Source organism: Arvicanthis niloticus, chromosome 1, assembly GCF_011762505.2.
Source record: "Arvicanthis niloticus isolate mArvNil1 chromosome 1, mArvNil1.pat.X, whole genome shotgun sequence".
Taxonomy (NCBI): domain Eukaryota; kingdom Metazoa; phylum Chordata; class Mammalia; order Rodentia; family Muridae; genus Arvicanthis; species Arvicanthis niloticus.
The window spans coordinates 139,965,050-139,980,711 of record NC_047658.1 but is presented as its reverse complement, the minus strand read 5'-3'; the positions used below and the strand labels follow the sequence as shown (position 1 = coordinate 139,980,711).

The 15,662-nt window shown below is 41.4% G+C and overlaps 1 protein-coding gene across 3 annotated transcripts in view; it reads left to right on the top strand.

The window, feature by feature from the left end:
* Positions 1 to 15,662, top strand: part of Atad1 (ATPase family AAA domain containing 1) — a 66,030-nt gene that overhangs the window by 12,646 nt on the left and 37,722 nt on the right. The window contains exons 1-2 of one of the 3 annotated variants that reach the window (XM_034498720.2): positions 10,442 to 10,593; positions 14,823 to 14,997. In XM_034498720.2, the coding sequence (XP_034354611.1) occupies positions 14,836 to 14,997 (162 nt within the window). In that variant the 5' untranslated portion in view covers positions 10,442 to 10,593; positions 14,823 to 14,835. The other 2 variants (XM_076919159.1, XM_076919158.1) reach the window with 2 other exon arrangements.

Sequence of the window (15,662 nt, the reverse complement as noted above, 5' to 3'; positions counted from 1 at the left end):
CGGTACTCTTAACTGCTGAGCCATCTCTCCAGCCCCCGAATGATTATGATTTTTTTAACTAATTAATTTACTTTTTATACCAACCACACTTCCCCTCCCTCCTCTCTTCCTCGTTCCCCCTCCCCTCCCCCTGAAAGGTCCGGGACTCCCCAAAAAGGGGTCCACTTAAGTCTCAGGATAACACGCACCCAAAGGACACACGAGAGACCGTCTTGCTGTAAAATACATGAGGTGGTTTATTATATCAGAGCTCTGGGCCAGCCCATATCCCCATATCTCACATAGGGGATAGAGGGACTGACCTCGTGGCTCAGGGGCATAGCGCTTATATATGGGCGGGGTAGGGAAAAATCGAACTTTCTCGCGGGTGCACAGGATTGGTTGTTTTACCTTTTTTGAACACTAGTAGGCCGTACCATGGGGCAGGGTGTAGTTCTTCCCTTGGCCAGTCAGTTTCTGGGATGTTCTTAACAGGCCTTTGTACTGTAACTCCCCCCTCCTCTGTAACTAATTAGATGGACCCAAACCTGCTGGCAGGTGCTTTTCTGCCCAAGGTCTAAGGCGAAAAATTTATACATATTTGATAAGATGGCCTTTATAATTTTTCACTCTACACCCCCACTTCTACCTTTCTCTTCAGAAAAGGGGAGGCTTCCCCATAGATATCAACCAGGCTTAGCATATCAAGTTGCAGTAAGATTGGGCACATCTAGATGGGGGCAGCCCAGAGGGAAAGGGTCCTGAAGGCAGGCGACACAGTCAGAGACTCTGCTCCTGCTTTGCATTTCATATGTATTGTATCATTTACTTCTCAGGGTAATACTGTACTGTTCCCACATTAAATGTAGGAAACTGAGGCCCGTGAGCAGAAGACTAAAGTCACCCTGATGTAAGTTCAAACCCAGGGCTATATGTCAATCTTATGTTCTTAAATTCTGTAGCTAAGAGGCCCTGACAGGGCTACTTTCTAAGAATGTTACCATGAGCAGATTCATCCTGCTGAGTGTCAGCAGTAATGCTACAACCAGTAAGGCAATCCCTGATCTTATCCCTGGACCATAGCCCTTCCTTCCCTCCTGACCCATCATAGGTTAAGTCCACAGGAATGGAACCTAAGAAACCCAATTAAATATTCCAGACTTGAAAAAAAAAAAAAAGCAATAAAAAGGTTTAAAAATCCCTTCTGCCCCCTGGGCACCTTCTCTTTTAGAGTTCCATCTGAAGAGATGCGGCTTCCACATACAGTTTCGTGAGTTGAGTACAGTACTAATGTAAGTTGAGCACATGGGATTGTAGATGTGAACAGAATACACACGAACGGAGAGAACTTCCATTTATAAAATCTCAAAGACTTCTTGTCCATTTAAATTTGTTACGAAAATGCTTCAAGGTGACCAGTTAAACCATCTAACTGAGAGAAGGTCCTGTTTGGGTGGGGATGGGCTGTAGGGTTTTCTTTGCAAGCTTAATTTTTAAAATGCAAAACACTAGTACGTGCTCTTTTCTAAAGCTTTCAGAGGCATTTTCCTAGAATCAGGTAAATGAGAGCAAGCGAGTGACCTACTTACAGCCAAAGCTGTTCCAGGTTATAAAGGATGGGAAGTCAAGTGTATCCTGGAACCCCAGCATCTGGCCTTGTTTCATGCCTCATCGATCAATCTGTTGTCACAGGAGAGAACATTTCAACTGTGGTTCCTTCGTTTTGGCTAAAGAATTCCCCCTTTGTTATTCTTATCGAATCTTTCTCACCTCCTCCCCCACTTACAAAACCCCGAGGAAGGGCATTTAAGATGTCTCAAAGGATCCCAGGGCAGTTAATCTTTTGTCTATTCCTTGAAATTGCTAATGAGGCTGTTGTTAGCTTGGTCCCCCCCTCCCCGTTTTTCCCCTCATCAGTCCTGGAGCAGTCCACAGATAGTACCATTTGAAGAGTAGAGTTTGAGTAATATGTGAAAGATGAACAAAATATTGTAGATCTAAAATAAATACTTAGGTTCTAGGAAAGTGGCTTTGGGTAGCAGGAGCTATGAAAGATAAATGGTCGGTAGCACTGCCAAGAAAAGGTTTATGCAGAAAGGTCAGTCTATTGTGGGTTAGTACTAGTCTATTCTACTAGTGTGAGGAGATTACATAATTCACTTTATGCACTTTGAAAATTATGTACTGTGTTTTAAAAACACAAAAGCAAGGAAAATAGATTTACAACAATATGCCTTCTTAACTTTGCTGCTATCTTTATTTAACTCTGTGCTTTTCATAAAGTGGAACTTTCAATTCAGCCTCTTAGTTATTCCAATCTTCTGAGAGTGGTTTTCCCTATATGTTTGACTGGATTCTATCTTATCATTCCTACAGGAGAGAAAGCATTTAATTTTGCCTCCCTTGCCTACCCCCATAGCACACCGTGGCTTCACAAACAGTTTCATATTCTTCCTCTATTTTAATTATTTGCCCATATTATTTAATTTCAAATGCCAAAACTAATTAAGATGATTATTTTCTATACTATAGTAGTTTTATGCAAACCATGGTTACCAACTAACAATTGTAGTGACATAATTACTGCTGTATGATTTCACGTATGTGTTGAACTTCCAGTCTTCCTTCCTAAGTCACTGTCAACTGAATTCCAGTGAGCAATGATGAATAGACTCAGGTTTGACCTGTTTGCTTCTGTAAAGATTTCTGGATAATTTTTCCTTCCAAAGGGATTTTATTCCAAGTTTTATTGTGAAAACTATGGAAAGGGTGTTTCAGTTTGGTAGTTTTCTCTCTCTCTCTCTCTCTCTCTCTCTCTCTCTCTCTCTCTCTCTCTCTGTTTGCCTCCCTCCCTCCCTCCCTCTCTCCCTCTCTCCCTCTTCCCTTCCCTTCTCTGTTTTGAGACTAAATTGTAGAACAGGCTGGCTTCAAAGCCTTCAGATTCACGGTGATCTCCATGTCTCAGACTCTCAAGCTGCTGGTATTATAGGCTGAGCCACCACATCCAGCTTGTTCTCGGATGTCTTTATCTTAGTTGGATTACTGACAGATTGGCCTTTTGGACTTTAGTGGTAAAGGTTTTTGCAGAAGTACAACTAAAGCTCCCACCAGGGCATACTTTCTCAAGCTATGGTTTAAAGTCATCTGAGAATCATCGTGCATGTTTGTCTGTTTAATTTCTGATGGACTGGTTTAGGCAAAATTATTTCTTATAGCATAAGGCCACCCACCCACAACCTACAGGTTTTCTCAGGACAATGTCCAGCCTCTCTGCCGGCCAGGTCCTATACCTGTTGTAGTCCACCTGTCCCTTTCTTCCCTTTCACGTACCTTCCCCAGTTCCCAGATCTAACCCAAGCCCCACAACTAGTGCCCTGTCCTAGTTAGGACACACCTTCTGACATTACCCCCAAACTCCAAGCTTGAACCAGAACACCCATCCTGAATGCCAACCCAGCGCCTGTGTCCATCTGCCTTCAACTCACCTAAACCATATCTAAACTTCCAATCCAACCCAGCAGGTAAATCCTGTGCTATGTTCCCATTAGCTGTGTTCATATCAGACACAGACCTAACATAAGAAGTACACATGACAAGATCTCATCACAAAAAAATATAAACAATATGAAAGTAACCTCCTCCTCCAAATCTACCAGTCTTATAGAAATGTTCTCCAATAAAAATCACCTAGAAGAACAGAACACACACAGTTTAAAGAAGCAGTCATAAACTCAAATAACTCAAGAAGTTTGAAGAACATTAAAAACCAATAAAGACCAACTCAATGAACTTAAAAAGTGCACTAAATAATATTAAGAATAAATGCTTAGGACTGGTGAGATGGCTCAGAAGAACACTGGCTGCTCTTTCAGAGGTCCTAAGTTGAATTCCCAGCAACCACATGGTGGCTCACAATCATCTCTAAAGGGATCTGATACCCTTTCCTGGTGTGTAAGTATGCATGCAGACAGAGCACCTCTACATTAAAAAAAGAAGAATTAATTTAAATTAAATTAAAACAACAACAGAAGAAAAAGGAGGAAGAGGAAGAAGAAGAAGTAGTAGTAGTAGTAGTTTGGTGTGGTATCTATTACTTTAATCCCAGCACTTGAGAGGCAGAAGCAGGCAGTTCTCTGAGTATGAGGTGAGGCCAGCTTGTTCTACAGAGCATGCTCCTGGACAGAGAAACCCTGTCTTAAAAAAAAGTCAAAACCAAAATAAAAATAAAAATAAAAATAAAAATAAAAATAAAAATTTTTCCTTAAAAACAAAAAACAAAAAAGAGCCAGGTGGTAGTGGTGCATGCCTTTAATCCCAGCACTTTGGAGGCAGAGGCAGGCAGATCTCTGTGATATCAAGACCAGCCTGATATATAGAGGAAGTTCAGAACTCAAGGATAAAGTAAAAATAGATCAAACAAGCAAAGAATATGGAAAAATTAAAAAACAAAATAAAATCAAAATCAAAAAAGGAACATGTAGGATACCATGAAAGGGCCAAACCTTCAAATCATAGGACTCCATAGATGAAGGAGAAGAATCCCAGTTCAATGGCACAGACAAGATCTTCATCAAGAACACAGGAGAAAATATCCACAAACCAAGGAAAGACACACCCATACAGAGAAAAGGAGCATACAAAACACCAAATAGATAAGGCCAAAAATTAAAATCCTTGTAGAATATTATAGCTAAAACACTAAGTGCACAGAAAAAAAACAAGAAGGTGTGTTGGAAGCTGCTGGGGGGTGGGTGGGGGGGTGGGGAGTACACATCACATGTAAAGGAAAACCCAAGAGTCACAACTGAGTTTTTAAAAACTTTAAAAGCCAGAAGAGACTGGCTTCTAAATTTGGCACCCCAAATTCTAAAAGACCGAAACTACCAACCTATACTATGATACCTAGCAAAACTGTCTGCCATAGTCAAAATAGTAAGAAAAGCTTTCCAGGAGCCAAACAAGCTAAAACAATTTCTATCCTGAGACCAGCCCTAAATAAAACCTAAAAAGTAGAACTTCAGACTGAAGAGAGAAGTAAGCGTATCTGAGAGGTGGTAGAAAAGAAAAGAACAAAAAAAAGAAACTATAATTATGGAAACATGAAGAAACACTTGGAATACAGACAGCAACAACAACACCACCACCACAATGACTGCAATCAGCATACACTTCTCAACAATAACTTAAAATATTAATGACATCCATTATTCAATCAAGAAACATAGGCCTGCTGAATGGGTCAAGATACCAAATCCATCTATCTTTTGTCTACAAGAAACTTAGCTTTCCCTTAAAAGATAGGCACGGCTTTAAAATGAAAGGATGTGGAAAAAGTCCTCCAATCCAATGGGACCAGAAAGCAATCAGGAATTGCTCTCCTGACGTATAATAAAACAAACATTTGGTTTTTTTTTTTTTTTTTTTTTTTTTTTTTTGGTTTTTCGAGACAGGGTTTCTCCGTGTAGCCCTGGCTATCCTGGAACTCACTCTGTAGACCAGGCTGGCCTCGAACTCAGAAATTCGCCACCACCACCACCGCCCGGCCATTATTTGTTTTATTAACAACAAATTGAAGAGAGGGTATCCTCATAAAAGGGAACCCTATTTAGTATTAGTGATATTGCAAACTGGTATGGCCACTCTGAAAATAAATATGGCTAGTAAACCTACCATTTGGCCCACCTACACCACTTCTTGGCATATGCCCAGAGGACTTGAGATTCTATCCCACAGATATTTGCTCAGCTGTGTTCATCATAATAGCTAGGAAATGGAAACAACCTAGGGGCCCTTCAACTGATGTAATGAAAAGGTGGTCCAAACACACAATGGAGGAGTACTACTCAGCTGTAAGAAAAATGAAATCTGGAGGTCAATGGGCAGAACTAGAAAAGACCCTATTAAGTAAAGTAATGCAGGTTCAGACAGATGTGCAATGTTGCTCTCTCTGTGGCTCCTAACTCCAGAGCTTCAGATGTGAGTACATAACTTGAAGTAACTACGGAAACCATTGAAATGAGAAAGAACCAGGGTGTGTTTCGTTAAGGAGGGAGGAAGGAGGTAGGTCCATACAGAAAGAGAAAGAAGGAGGAAGATAAGAGAACGATAAAGATTTTGGAAAAAGCCATTAAAAATCATACTATTTTTAACCAAAAATTACACTTAATGCACATAAGTCTATATATTGATGTAGATATATGTAGATAGATATAAAGATAGATATATAGTTTAAATAAAACTTTCCCAACTGGGCTGACAATGCTCACTAAAACCCATAGAATATCCAACAAAACTCTCAATACCAGGCATTAAGCCCCTAGACTCCCAAAACATTACATGGCGTTTTTGTTACCTTAGGTTGCCTCCTAGAGGTTGAAAGTTAAGTCCCTATTGCTGAAGACACCAAGTGCCCAAGACACTGAAGATCCAAGCTGGAACTGGACTGAAAGTCTTCTCCCTGAGGACGAGCTTTCCTGATACCAGAAGGCAGGCGTCATGCAAGCTTCCAAGGGAGAAGCCGGGCAGTGGTGGTGCCGGGCTTTAATCCCGGCACTTGGGAGACAGAGGTAGGCAGTTCTCTGTGAGTTGGAAGCCAGCCTGGTCTACAGAGTGACTTCTAGGATAGCCAGGGCTACACAGAGAAACCTTGTATCGAAAAACTTTAAAAAAATTAAAAAAATTAAAATTAAAAAGTTCCAAGGGAAAGAAGCAATAGTCCTACCAAGCTATGATGCATATGAATTACAAAAATGACCAGCAGGGCACAATAACTCTTGGTACAGAAGTGGCATCCATATCTTGGTGGCATCCAATCAAATCTAATTGGACTTAAGGCCCCTCTATTGATTTTTTGACTTCTGGGAAGGAACATGTGTGGTTTGTAGAAAGCCAGTAATTTGATATCTTTAAAAAAATTATTATTCTATCATACATTACATCCTGACTGCAGTTTCTCCTCCCTCCACCCTTCCCTCTCCTCCAGATCCATTCCTCCTCCTCCTCCTCCTCCTCCTCCTCCTCCTCCTCCTCCTCCTCCTCCTCCTCCATTTCCCTTTAAAAAAAGCAGGCCCACTAGGGATATCAACTGAACATAGGTTAACAAGTTACAAAGACTAGGCACATCCCATAATATCACGGTTGGATGAGGCAACCCAGTAGGAGAAAAAGGGTCCCAAGAGCAGATGTATGAGTCAGACGCCTTTCACCTCCATTGTTAGGAGTACCACAAGAACACCAAGCTATACAGCTATAACATACAGGCAGAAGACTTAGCTTAGACCCATCCAGGGTCCCTGTTTATCACTTCAGTCTCTCTGAGCCCCTATGAGCCCTACTTAGTTGATTCTGTGGGCCATGTTCTCATGGTATCCTCGATCTCTCTGTCTCTTATGATCCTTGCCCCACCCCTTCTGGGGATTTCCCTGAGCTCTGCTTAATCTTTGCTGTGGGTCTCTGCATCTGCTCCCATCAGTTGATGGATGAAGCCTCTCTGATGACAACTGGGTTAGTTACCAATCTATGAATATAGTAGAATATTGTTAGAAATCATCTCGGCTGTGATGTAGTTTTGGTCTTTCTTTATTTTTCTTTTCTTTCTCTTTCTTTCTTTCTTTCTTTCTTTCTTTCTTTCTTTCTTTCTTTCTTTCTTTCTTTCTTTCTTTCTTTCTTTCTTTCTTTCTTTCTTTCTTCTTTCCTTTATTTCTCTTTTTTTTTTACTAGTCGATTTTGGTTCTATCCTAGGTCTCTAGGCTATCCAGCCTCTGGTTTCTGGCCACCCAGGCAGTGTTAGGCATGGGCTCCCTCTTGTGGTGAAACGGGCTGCAAGTTGGCCACTCCCACATGTTCTGCACCACGTGTTTCAGGCAGGACAAATTGAAAGTTGCAGGTTTTGTGGCTGGGTTGGTGTCCTAGTACCACTCACTATTGGAAGCTTTGCCTGGTTACAGAAGATAGCCGGTTCAAGGCTCTGTGTCCCCCATCACCAGGAGTCCTCGCTAGGATCACCCTAGTAGATTCCAGGGAGTTTCCACTGCACGATGTTTCCACATCACTCCCAAATGCCCCCAAAGTCCAGTTATCACTCCCAGTACCCTCTCCCTCCCTCCCTACCACCCTCCCTCTCTGATCCTTTCTGTTCTCATCCTCCCCCACCTCAGTCTGTTCACAGAATCTATTTCCCCTGTCCAGAGAGATGCTTATTACCTCTGGGCCTGTGGATTATAGCATGGCTATCTTTTACTAACAGCTAATTCCTGTTTATAAGTGAGTGCATACCATGTTTGTCTTTCTGGATTTGGGTTACCTACTCAGGATGATTTTTTTCTAGTTCCATTCATTTGCCTGCAAATTCCATGGTGTCATTAAAAAAAAAAAAACAAAAAACAAAAAAACAGTCGAGTAATACTCCATTGTGTAAATGTACTACGTTTTCTTTATCCATTCTTCTGTTGAGAGACATCTGGTTTGTTTCCAGTTTCTGGCTCTGATGAACAAAGTTGCTATGGACACAGTTGAGCAATTGTCCTTGTGATAGGATGGACTGTCCTTTGGGCAGTAATTTGATCTCTTAAGGCCCAGGAGCAAGAAAGTTCCTTAGGATTTGCTAAATTAAAACATTAGGCAAACCACTAATACGCAAACCACTGGAAAGGAAATAAGCAGTGACATTCACTTTGATCATGTGTACTGTCTTATGAACTCTCCCATCTCCCCAAGCTTAGGCCAAAAGTATTATCATGTATCTTTACTTAGTAAACCCACTTTGTTTTATTCCTTTTTGTGTGTGTTGTTGTTTTGTTGTTGTTGTTGATGATGTGTATTCAAGGATCTGATTATTTTTTGAAGGGAGGTCCCAGTGACAGTGATGGTAATACTGTCAACTGACAGAACTGACAAGGTCTAGAGTCACTGAGAAAAGCCACTAGGTATACTTGGGAAGGATTCTCTTGATCAGGCTAATTTAATTGATAGACTCATCCTAAACTTGGGCAGTCCAGATATTGGCCCAAACATAAGGGAGTCCCAGGGATTTGCATTCAGCTTGCTTGCCTTTTCACGTGCTGGAGAGTTACCTAGTGTTTCTGCCATTGCTCATATTCCTGCCTCTGGCATCTTTCACTGAAATCAGAATCCAGATTCTTCCCATGGACTAAAGACTAGTTCTCCAGGAATCCTTAAAACTTGTTGGATTGGTGAGGCATATAGCCTCCAGCACTGCGCAGCGACCAGGACAGCCATTGTTGGTCCACTCAAGAGTGTGCTGTGTAAACCAATCTAAAATTAAAACAAAACAAAATGCCCTCTTTTAATATCCATTCATTCCTTTTTTTTTTTTTTTTTTTTTTTTTTTTTTTTTTTTTTTTTTTTTTTGGTTTTCAAGACAAGGTTTCTCTGTGTAGCCCTGGCTTTCCTGGAACTCACTCTGTAGACCAGGCTGGCCTCGAACTCAGAAATCTGCCTGCCTCTTCCTCTCAAGTGCTGGGATTAAAGGCGTCACCACCACCAGGCTTGTGTATTCTTCTATTGGATCCCAATACAGTCTTTTAACAAGGAATTTTCCAGGCTCTGGAAGCACTGCTAGGCTGTCTTTCCACACAGCTATTGATATCGTTACTAATATAACTGTCAGCAAGGGGAGGAAACAGTGTGTTACTTATGTGGTTCAGGGTATAAAGCAATCCTCCTTGCTTAGCCACCGCAATACTGGAAAAATAGGCATGGGACACCAATCTCAGCCTGGCTGCAGAATTCTTTAGCCTTAAAAGATAACCCTGACAACAGAGCAAACCAAACTGCCTCCTCCAGGAACATAAAGAGGTCTTAAGAAGGCTGCCTTATTCCTTTTGTTTAGAGGCAGTGTCTACTTATCTTGTTCTTTGGTAGTGTATATATTCAGAAAGGGCTGGCTTTCAGATATGGTTCCTCGGAACCTTGGTGTCACGTCCCTCACTTCGCAAGAGGAAGGGGCAAAAGAAAAAAAAAAGTCATCAATATGCAAAACCTGTCACCAGATGCCCTATTCTGCCCCAACTGCCAGACCTCCCTTGTCTGCCTGGCTGCTCAAGCGTTCGGCGGATTCTCAGGCACCACCTCCAGGTGTCATCAGTACAGAGATGGGGGAGGAGGGTGAGTTCACCCTAGAAACCGAAAGGCAGATGGTGAAGCCATGCGCGTCTGCGCAGCAGCTTGAGGTCTTGCAGCGGGTGGTGAAAGTTTATCAAACCAGGGAAGCATTTCTTTGCCTTCTGTAAAAAGCTCCTCTGTCAGGATTGTGTACAGCTCCAGAGTAGCAAGGGATTTCATGTCTCAAGCGTCTTTCCCAATTCACTTTCTGAGTCTCGCAAGATGAACTCAGAGCCCTTTGGGGTGCACTCTGTTCATCCTATGTACCTTTCTGAATGTATCGGCACAGCGGGTACTAATGTGTGGGATGGGGACGGTAATGCGCCCGGCACTGCGTCGCTTTGCCTTAGGCCGGCTCCAGCGCTCGGCAGATTGCGCATGTTCCGTGCGGGGGGCGGGGCTCCAGCCCCCGGAAGCGTTCTCTCCCGGGCCACATTTCTTTCCTGTGTGAGGCCGGGCTAAGGCTCCTGTCGTCTCTGGTCCTGCCTCTGGGTGAGTAGCGGGTTCCCGCGGGGCCGGGCCAGGTGCGTCCCCCATCCCTCCCGGTCCCCCAGGGCCTGGCGCTCACCTGGGGAGACCAGCCCGACAGTCACCTGCCCCCGCGTCGGTCACACTTGAGCGCCGCCCCGGATCCAGCGGATTAACCTCCAAGGGCGTCCGGGGCCTCGCCTTGGCGCCCGGCCGGGCGCGAGCCCTCAGGTCTCAGCGCTGGCGGGAGACTCCGGCCGTCCGCAAGGACATCTCCTGTAGGCGGCCTGGTCACTGGAGGATTGGGGGCGCTCAGGGCGACCTCAGGACTAGGCTTGTAAGAAGGCGGCTGGAAGAAGCCGGTCCGCTCGTGCCGGCCCTGCTCCTCCCTCTTTGTGCAAAGGCGGAGGTGTTTGTTCAGTGCTGGCCATGCTTTCACAGAAGATGCTGATGTTAAGAATGACTTGCCCTCTACGCGAAGCCTGGCAGGAATTCACTGTCACAGGCTGCGTTTGCATCTGTAGGGACTTGATAGGCATGGAATTGGGACTTTGGGTTAGAGACCATTTGTAGAACACTGCAGTGACTTAGGAAATACTGCAGTATAAACGTTAGCCAGTTGTTCAGTGATAGGTTATCCACACTGAAACCAGAGCTTAAAATGAAAAGATTTAAAATTATATTCGTTTAAAGGTAATTCTGAATTACACTGGTCTTGTGGTGGTTCTTAGTTTTATACAGCAATGTGTATATTTTGTTAAAATTAGTGTTTATGCAAAATTGAAATACATTCTCCACGTTTGCAGTTATATCCGTGCTTTATGAGTGATAGATGGGTATGTAGCTCATCTTTGGAGACTGTATAAAATATTTCCATTCACTGTCTACAAAGCAGAATGTTTCTGTTTCATTTCAGGATTTTGAAGTCATTTAAGGATATAGCAGTAGTTTTTTCTTTTTTTTTTTTTTTTTTTTTTTTTTTTTTTTTTGATAAGGTTTTTCTGAGTAGCCCTGGCTGCCCTGGCTGGTCTTCAATTTAGAGATCTGCTTGCCTCTGCCTCCCATGTGCCAAGATTAAAGGAGTCAGCCACATCATTGGACAGGTTTTCGAGTTCTTTATGCATTCTGGATATTAATCCTCTGTCAGACAGTTGGCAAATGACAGATTTCCTTCCATTCTGTGGGCTGCCTCTTTACTCAAATTTTAGCTGCTGCTACCACCACCAACCTCTGCCTAGACACACAGTAGTCTTGAATCTGTCTTGAGGTAGTGTTGATAATGGAATTGGAAGACATTTAAGCAAGAGATTTGTCTGTTGGTGGTTTTTTGATAGAATTAAAACATGATTACTGTCACCAGGTATGGTGACACACAGCTTTAATCCCAGGACTTGGGAGGCAGGGGCAGGCGAATCTCTGAGTTTGAGGACAGCCAAGTCTACAAAGTGAGTTTCAGGACAGCTAGGACTACATGGAGAAACTTTGTCCCCATAAACAAAACCAAAACATTATTACTGTCTTCATGACTTTAAGGAAATATGCTTTAGGAATAGCCCATAGCCCTGATTTATCACTGTAATTCAGTGACTTCCCAGTAGATGGCAATTGCAACATGCTAATTTAAACTTTTTTAGAGGCAGGGATGTTTTATGTGCTTTAGATAATCTTGATCCCTATGTAGCCCAGGTTACCCTTGAACCTTAACCTTGGACCTTCTATCTTATAGTCTGCTGAGTGCTAAGACTCACAGGCTTATGTCACTGTATCCAGCACTGACTGAAACTTTTTATTGGAATGTCATGACTTCACAGATTGTTAATAAAACCCTTATTCCATCTATTGGGTTATTATCAACTGTGTTTGTAGCTTTATTGGGGTATAGACAACAAAAGTAAAATTTTCAGGTCCTTTGAGAAGTCAATTATCATGTGTCCTATTTTTTGAAGTCCATACAAATGGATAATGCTATGGATACTTAGCCATACTGTGAATTGTTACATGAGACCATTATAATTTGATGGCTAAATCAGTTCCATTTTTTTTTTAGTAATCACACTGTATTTTTTGTGTAATTATATAGTAGCCATTATATGTCAAATATAGTAGGTTATTTTTTATAAATGTTCTTTAAGTTCTTATTGAATTACTTATCATCCTAGACCAAAGTTTCTTTATCCAAAATGAGAGCTTGCAGTTAGTTGTTTAAATAATTTGATGGGAATGGCTCCTAGTAGCTGAGAAGTATAAACGCCGACTTGTAAAGCATTTTAGCTGCTGTTGGATGGCTGAAAGAATTAAAAGGTTTAAAAGGTTTTTCTTTTTGTTTGTTTGTTTGTTTTTCAAGACAGGGTTTCTCTGTGTAGCCCTGGCTGTCCTGGAACTCACTCTGTAGACCAGGCTGGCCTGGAACAGAAATCCACCTGCCTCTGCCTCCCAAGTGCTGGGATTAAAGGCATGCGCCACCACTGTCCAGTGAGAGGTTTTTCTTTACTTCACAACTATAAACAAATGTTAGAGCTATTCCAGAGAAGCCAGTGAGAAGTATTTTAACTTAGCAGTAGTAAGAAAAATAACTATTTTAGAAGAAGAAAGAACATGGATATTAGTCAGTGTAATACCCACTAAGCACCTACCTGAGCAGTCTAGGTTCTGATTTATTTACTTCTAGGAGAGTTAATATGTATGAATATTGTTTTCTTAGCTCCCCTTCCCCCAGCACTTGTCAAGGCTTAATGACGCTGTTAGACACTGATACCTATCTTCTAAAATATGATGTCACATTACTCCCGATAAGCTTGTTTTTGTGAAAGTGTTGCCTTTGACAATGGAGCTAATTCTTCTGTAAACCTGATTGTTGTGGTTGCTCAGGGATGTGTTGTATTTAAAAGCAGTCACATCACCTCCTTTACCCTGCTCCTGAGTCGTTTAGGGTCTCATTGTAGCCCAAGCTGTCTTACAACTCACTGTATACTCCAGACAGGCCTCTGAGGCATAGCAGTCTGTCTCAGCCTCCGGGAACAGAGATTACTTGTGTGAGCCCCATGTCCAGATCCTCCTTTTGTTTTCATGTCACATGTGATCAGTCCATATTCTCCCTTGTCTCTCCTTCCCCGTAGACCAGTGGTTCTCATCTTCCCAGTGCTGCTACCTTGCACAGTTCCTCATGTTCTGGTGACCTCCCCCAACCATAAAATTATTTTGTTGCTATTTCATAACTGTAATTTTGCTAAGAGAACATACAACATTTGTCTTTCTGACCCTGCTTATTTAATTACTATAATCTCTACTTTTCATTAATTTTCCTGAAAATGATAATTTCCTTTTTATAGCTCTAAAATCCCATTGTGCATCACATTTTCTCCAAATATTTATCTGTTGATGGACATCTAGGCTAGTTCTATATCTTCGCTATTAGGAATAGTGTAGCAAAAAGCATGGTGGTATAAGTATCTCTCTGGGATGCTGAATTACAATTCCTTGTTTCATGGTATATAATTCATCTCCATAGTGATTTTTGTAGTGGCTGCAGCAGCTCTCAAACCTACTAGTATTGTATAAATATGATTCCTGCTTCCTCATATCTTTACTGGCGTTTGTTTTATTGATGTTAGCCAGTCTGACTGGAATAAGATGGAATATCAAGACAGTTTTAATTTGCATTTCTTTGCTGGCTAAAAAACGCTTTCAAATATTTATTGTTCATATGTATTTATTCCCTTGAGAACTGTATTGAATTCATTAGACTGTTTACCATTTAGTGATTGGGTGGTGTGTGTGTGTTTTAAGTTTTTAAATGCATTATAGATTATAGTTATTAATCACTTGTCAGCTGTATAGTTTGCAGTTTGATTTTCACTCTCAAATGACTTGGTATTTGTTATATATAACAGAAGGCATTTTTACTCTAGTATTAGTAAAGATTTTTCTTGTTAGCCTCTTTTTCTGCAGTTGGATTAACATTAAAATTACTGTTTTCCAGGTTCTCTAAAACATACTTAAAAGCTAAGAGTAATATAATATTCGTACTTTACTTTTTAATAAGTGTTTATTTTATGACTGAATGTATCTAACTTCAGTTTTTAAGGAATGCTTTTAATGTGTTTGTTTCCTTCAAATGAGACACTTCTTAAACAATAGGCAATGTTTTATTTTGACCAGAAGTTAGTTTCTTCTACCTAGGTCAGCCTGCTTTTTCTCCCAATTTTAACAAACATGGTTATTACCTAGTGACTTTTCTCTGTGCTTTTTTTAAGGTTAACAATCAAGATGGTACATGCTGAAGCCTTTTCTCGTCCATTGAGTCGGAACGAAGTTGTCGGTTTAATTTTCCGTTTAACAATATTTGGTGCAGTAACATACTTCACTATTAAATGGATGGTAGATGCAATTGACCCCACCAGGAAGCAGAAGGTAGAAGCTCAGAAACAGGTATGAGGATGGCAGGTGTGATGGTTGTGCTTCCTGTGCCAGCAGTTTATCTAAGCTAAGATTATAAATGTAAACTTGTGTGATGATTCATTGCTGCATCTTTTCAATATCAATCCCTAAAATATTTTTACTCTGTAAATGAACATCAGAAGAAAAATGATGATGAAAATATAGAGGTTTTTGTTGTTTTGTATTTGTCTGCATTGCATTTGTCTGATTTTGATACAAGAATCAGAAACCTATTTGTTCATACTTTTTTTGTAGACCAGGCTGGCCTTGAACTCACAGGTCTATCTGCCATGCCCAGCATTGGTTTTTAAAAGACACTGGTTATGTACCTGAATGTACAGTAACAGTGTAACTCCTCACCATCCTTCATCCCTCCTCCCCCCCATACACCTTAAATCATGGCAATCAGTTTAACTCTCAGATCAGAATGTGATATATTATCATTTTAGCTTTTTTTTTCTAGTAACAGAGTTTTTATGTGTGTGTGCGCGCGTGCGTGTGTGAGTTTAAAGACTTACTTTATTTTGTTTTTTGAGGCATGGTTTCTTTGGGTAGCCATGGCTGTCTTGGAACTCATTCTGTAGGCCAGGCTGACCTGGAACACAGATCTGCCTGCCTCTGCCTCCTAAGTGCTGGGGTTAAAGGCATGTGCTATC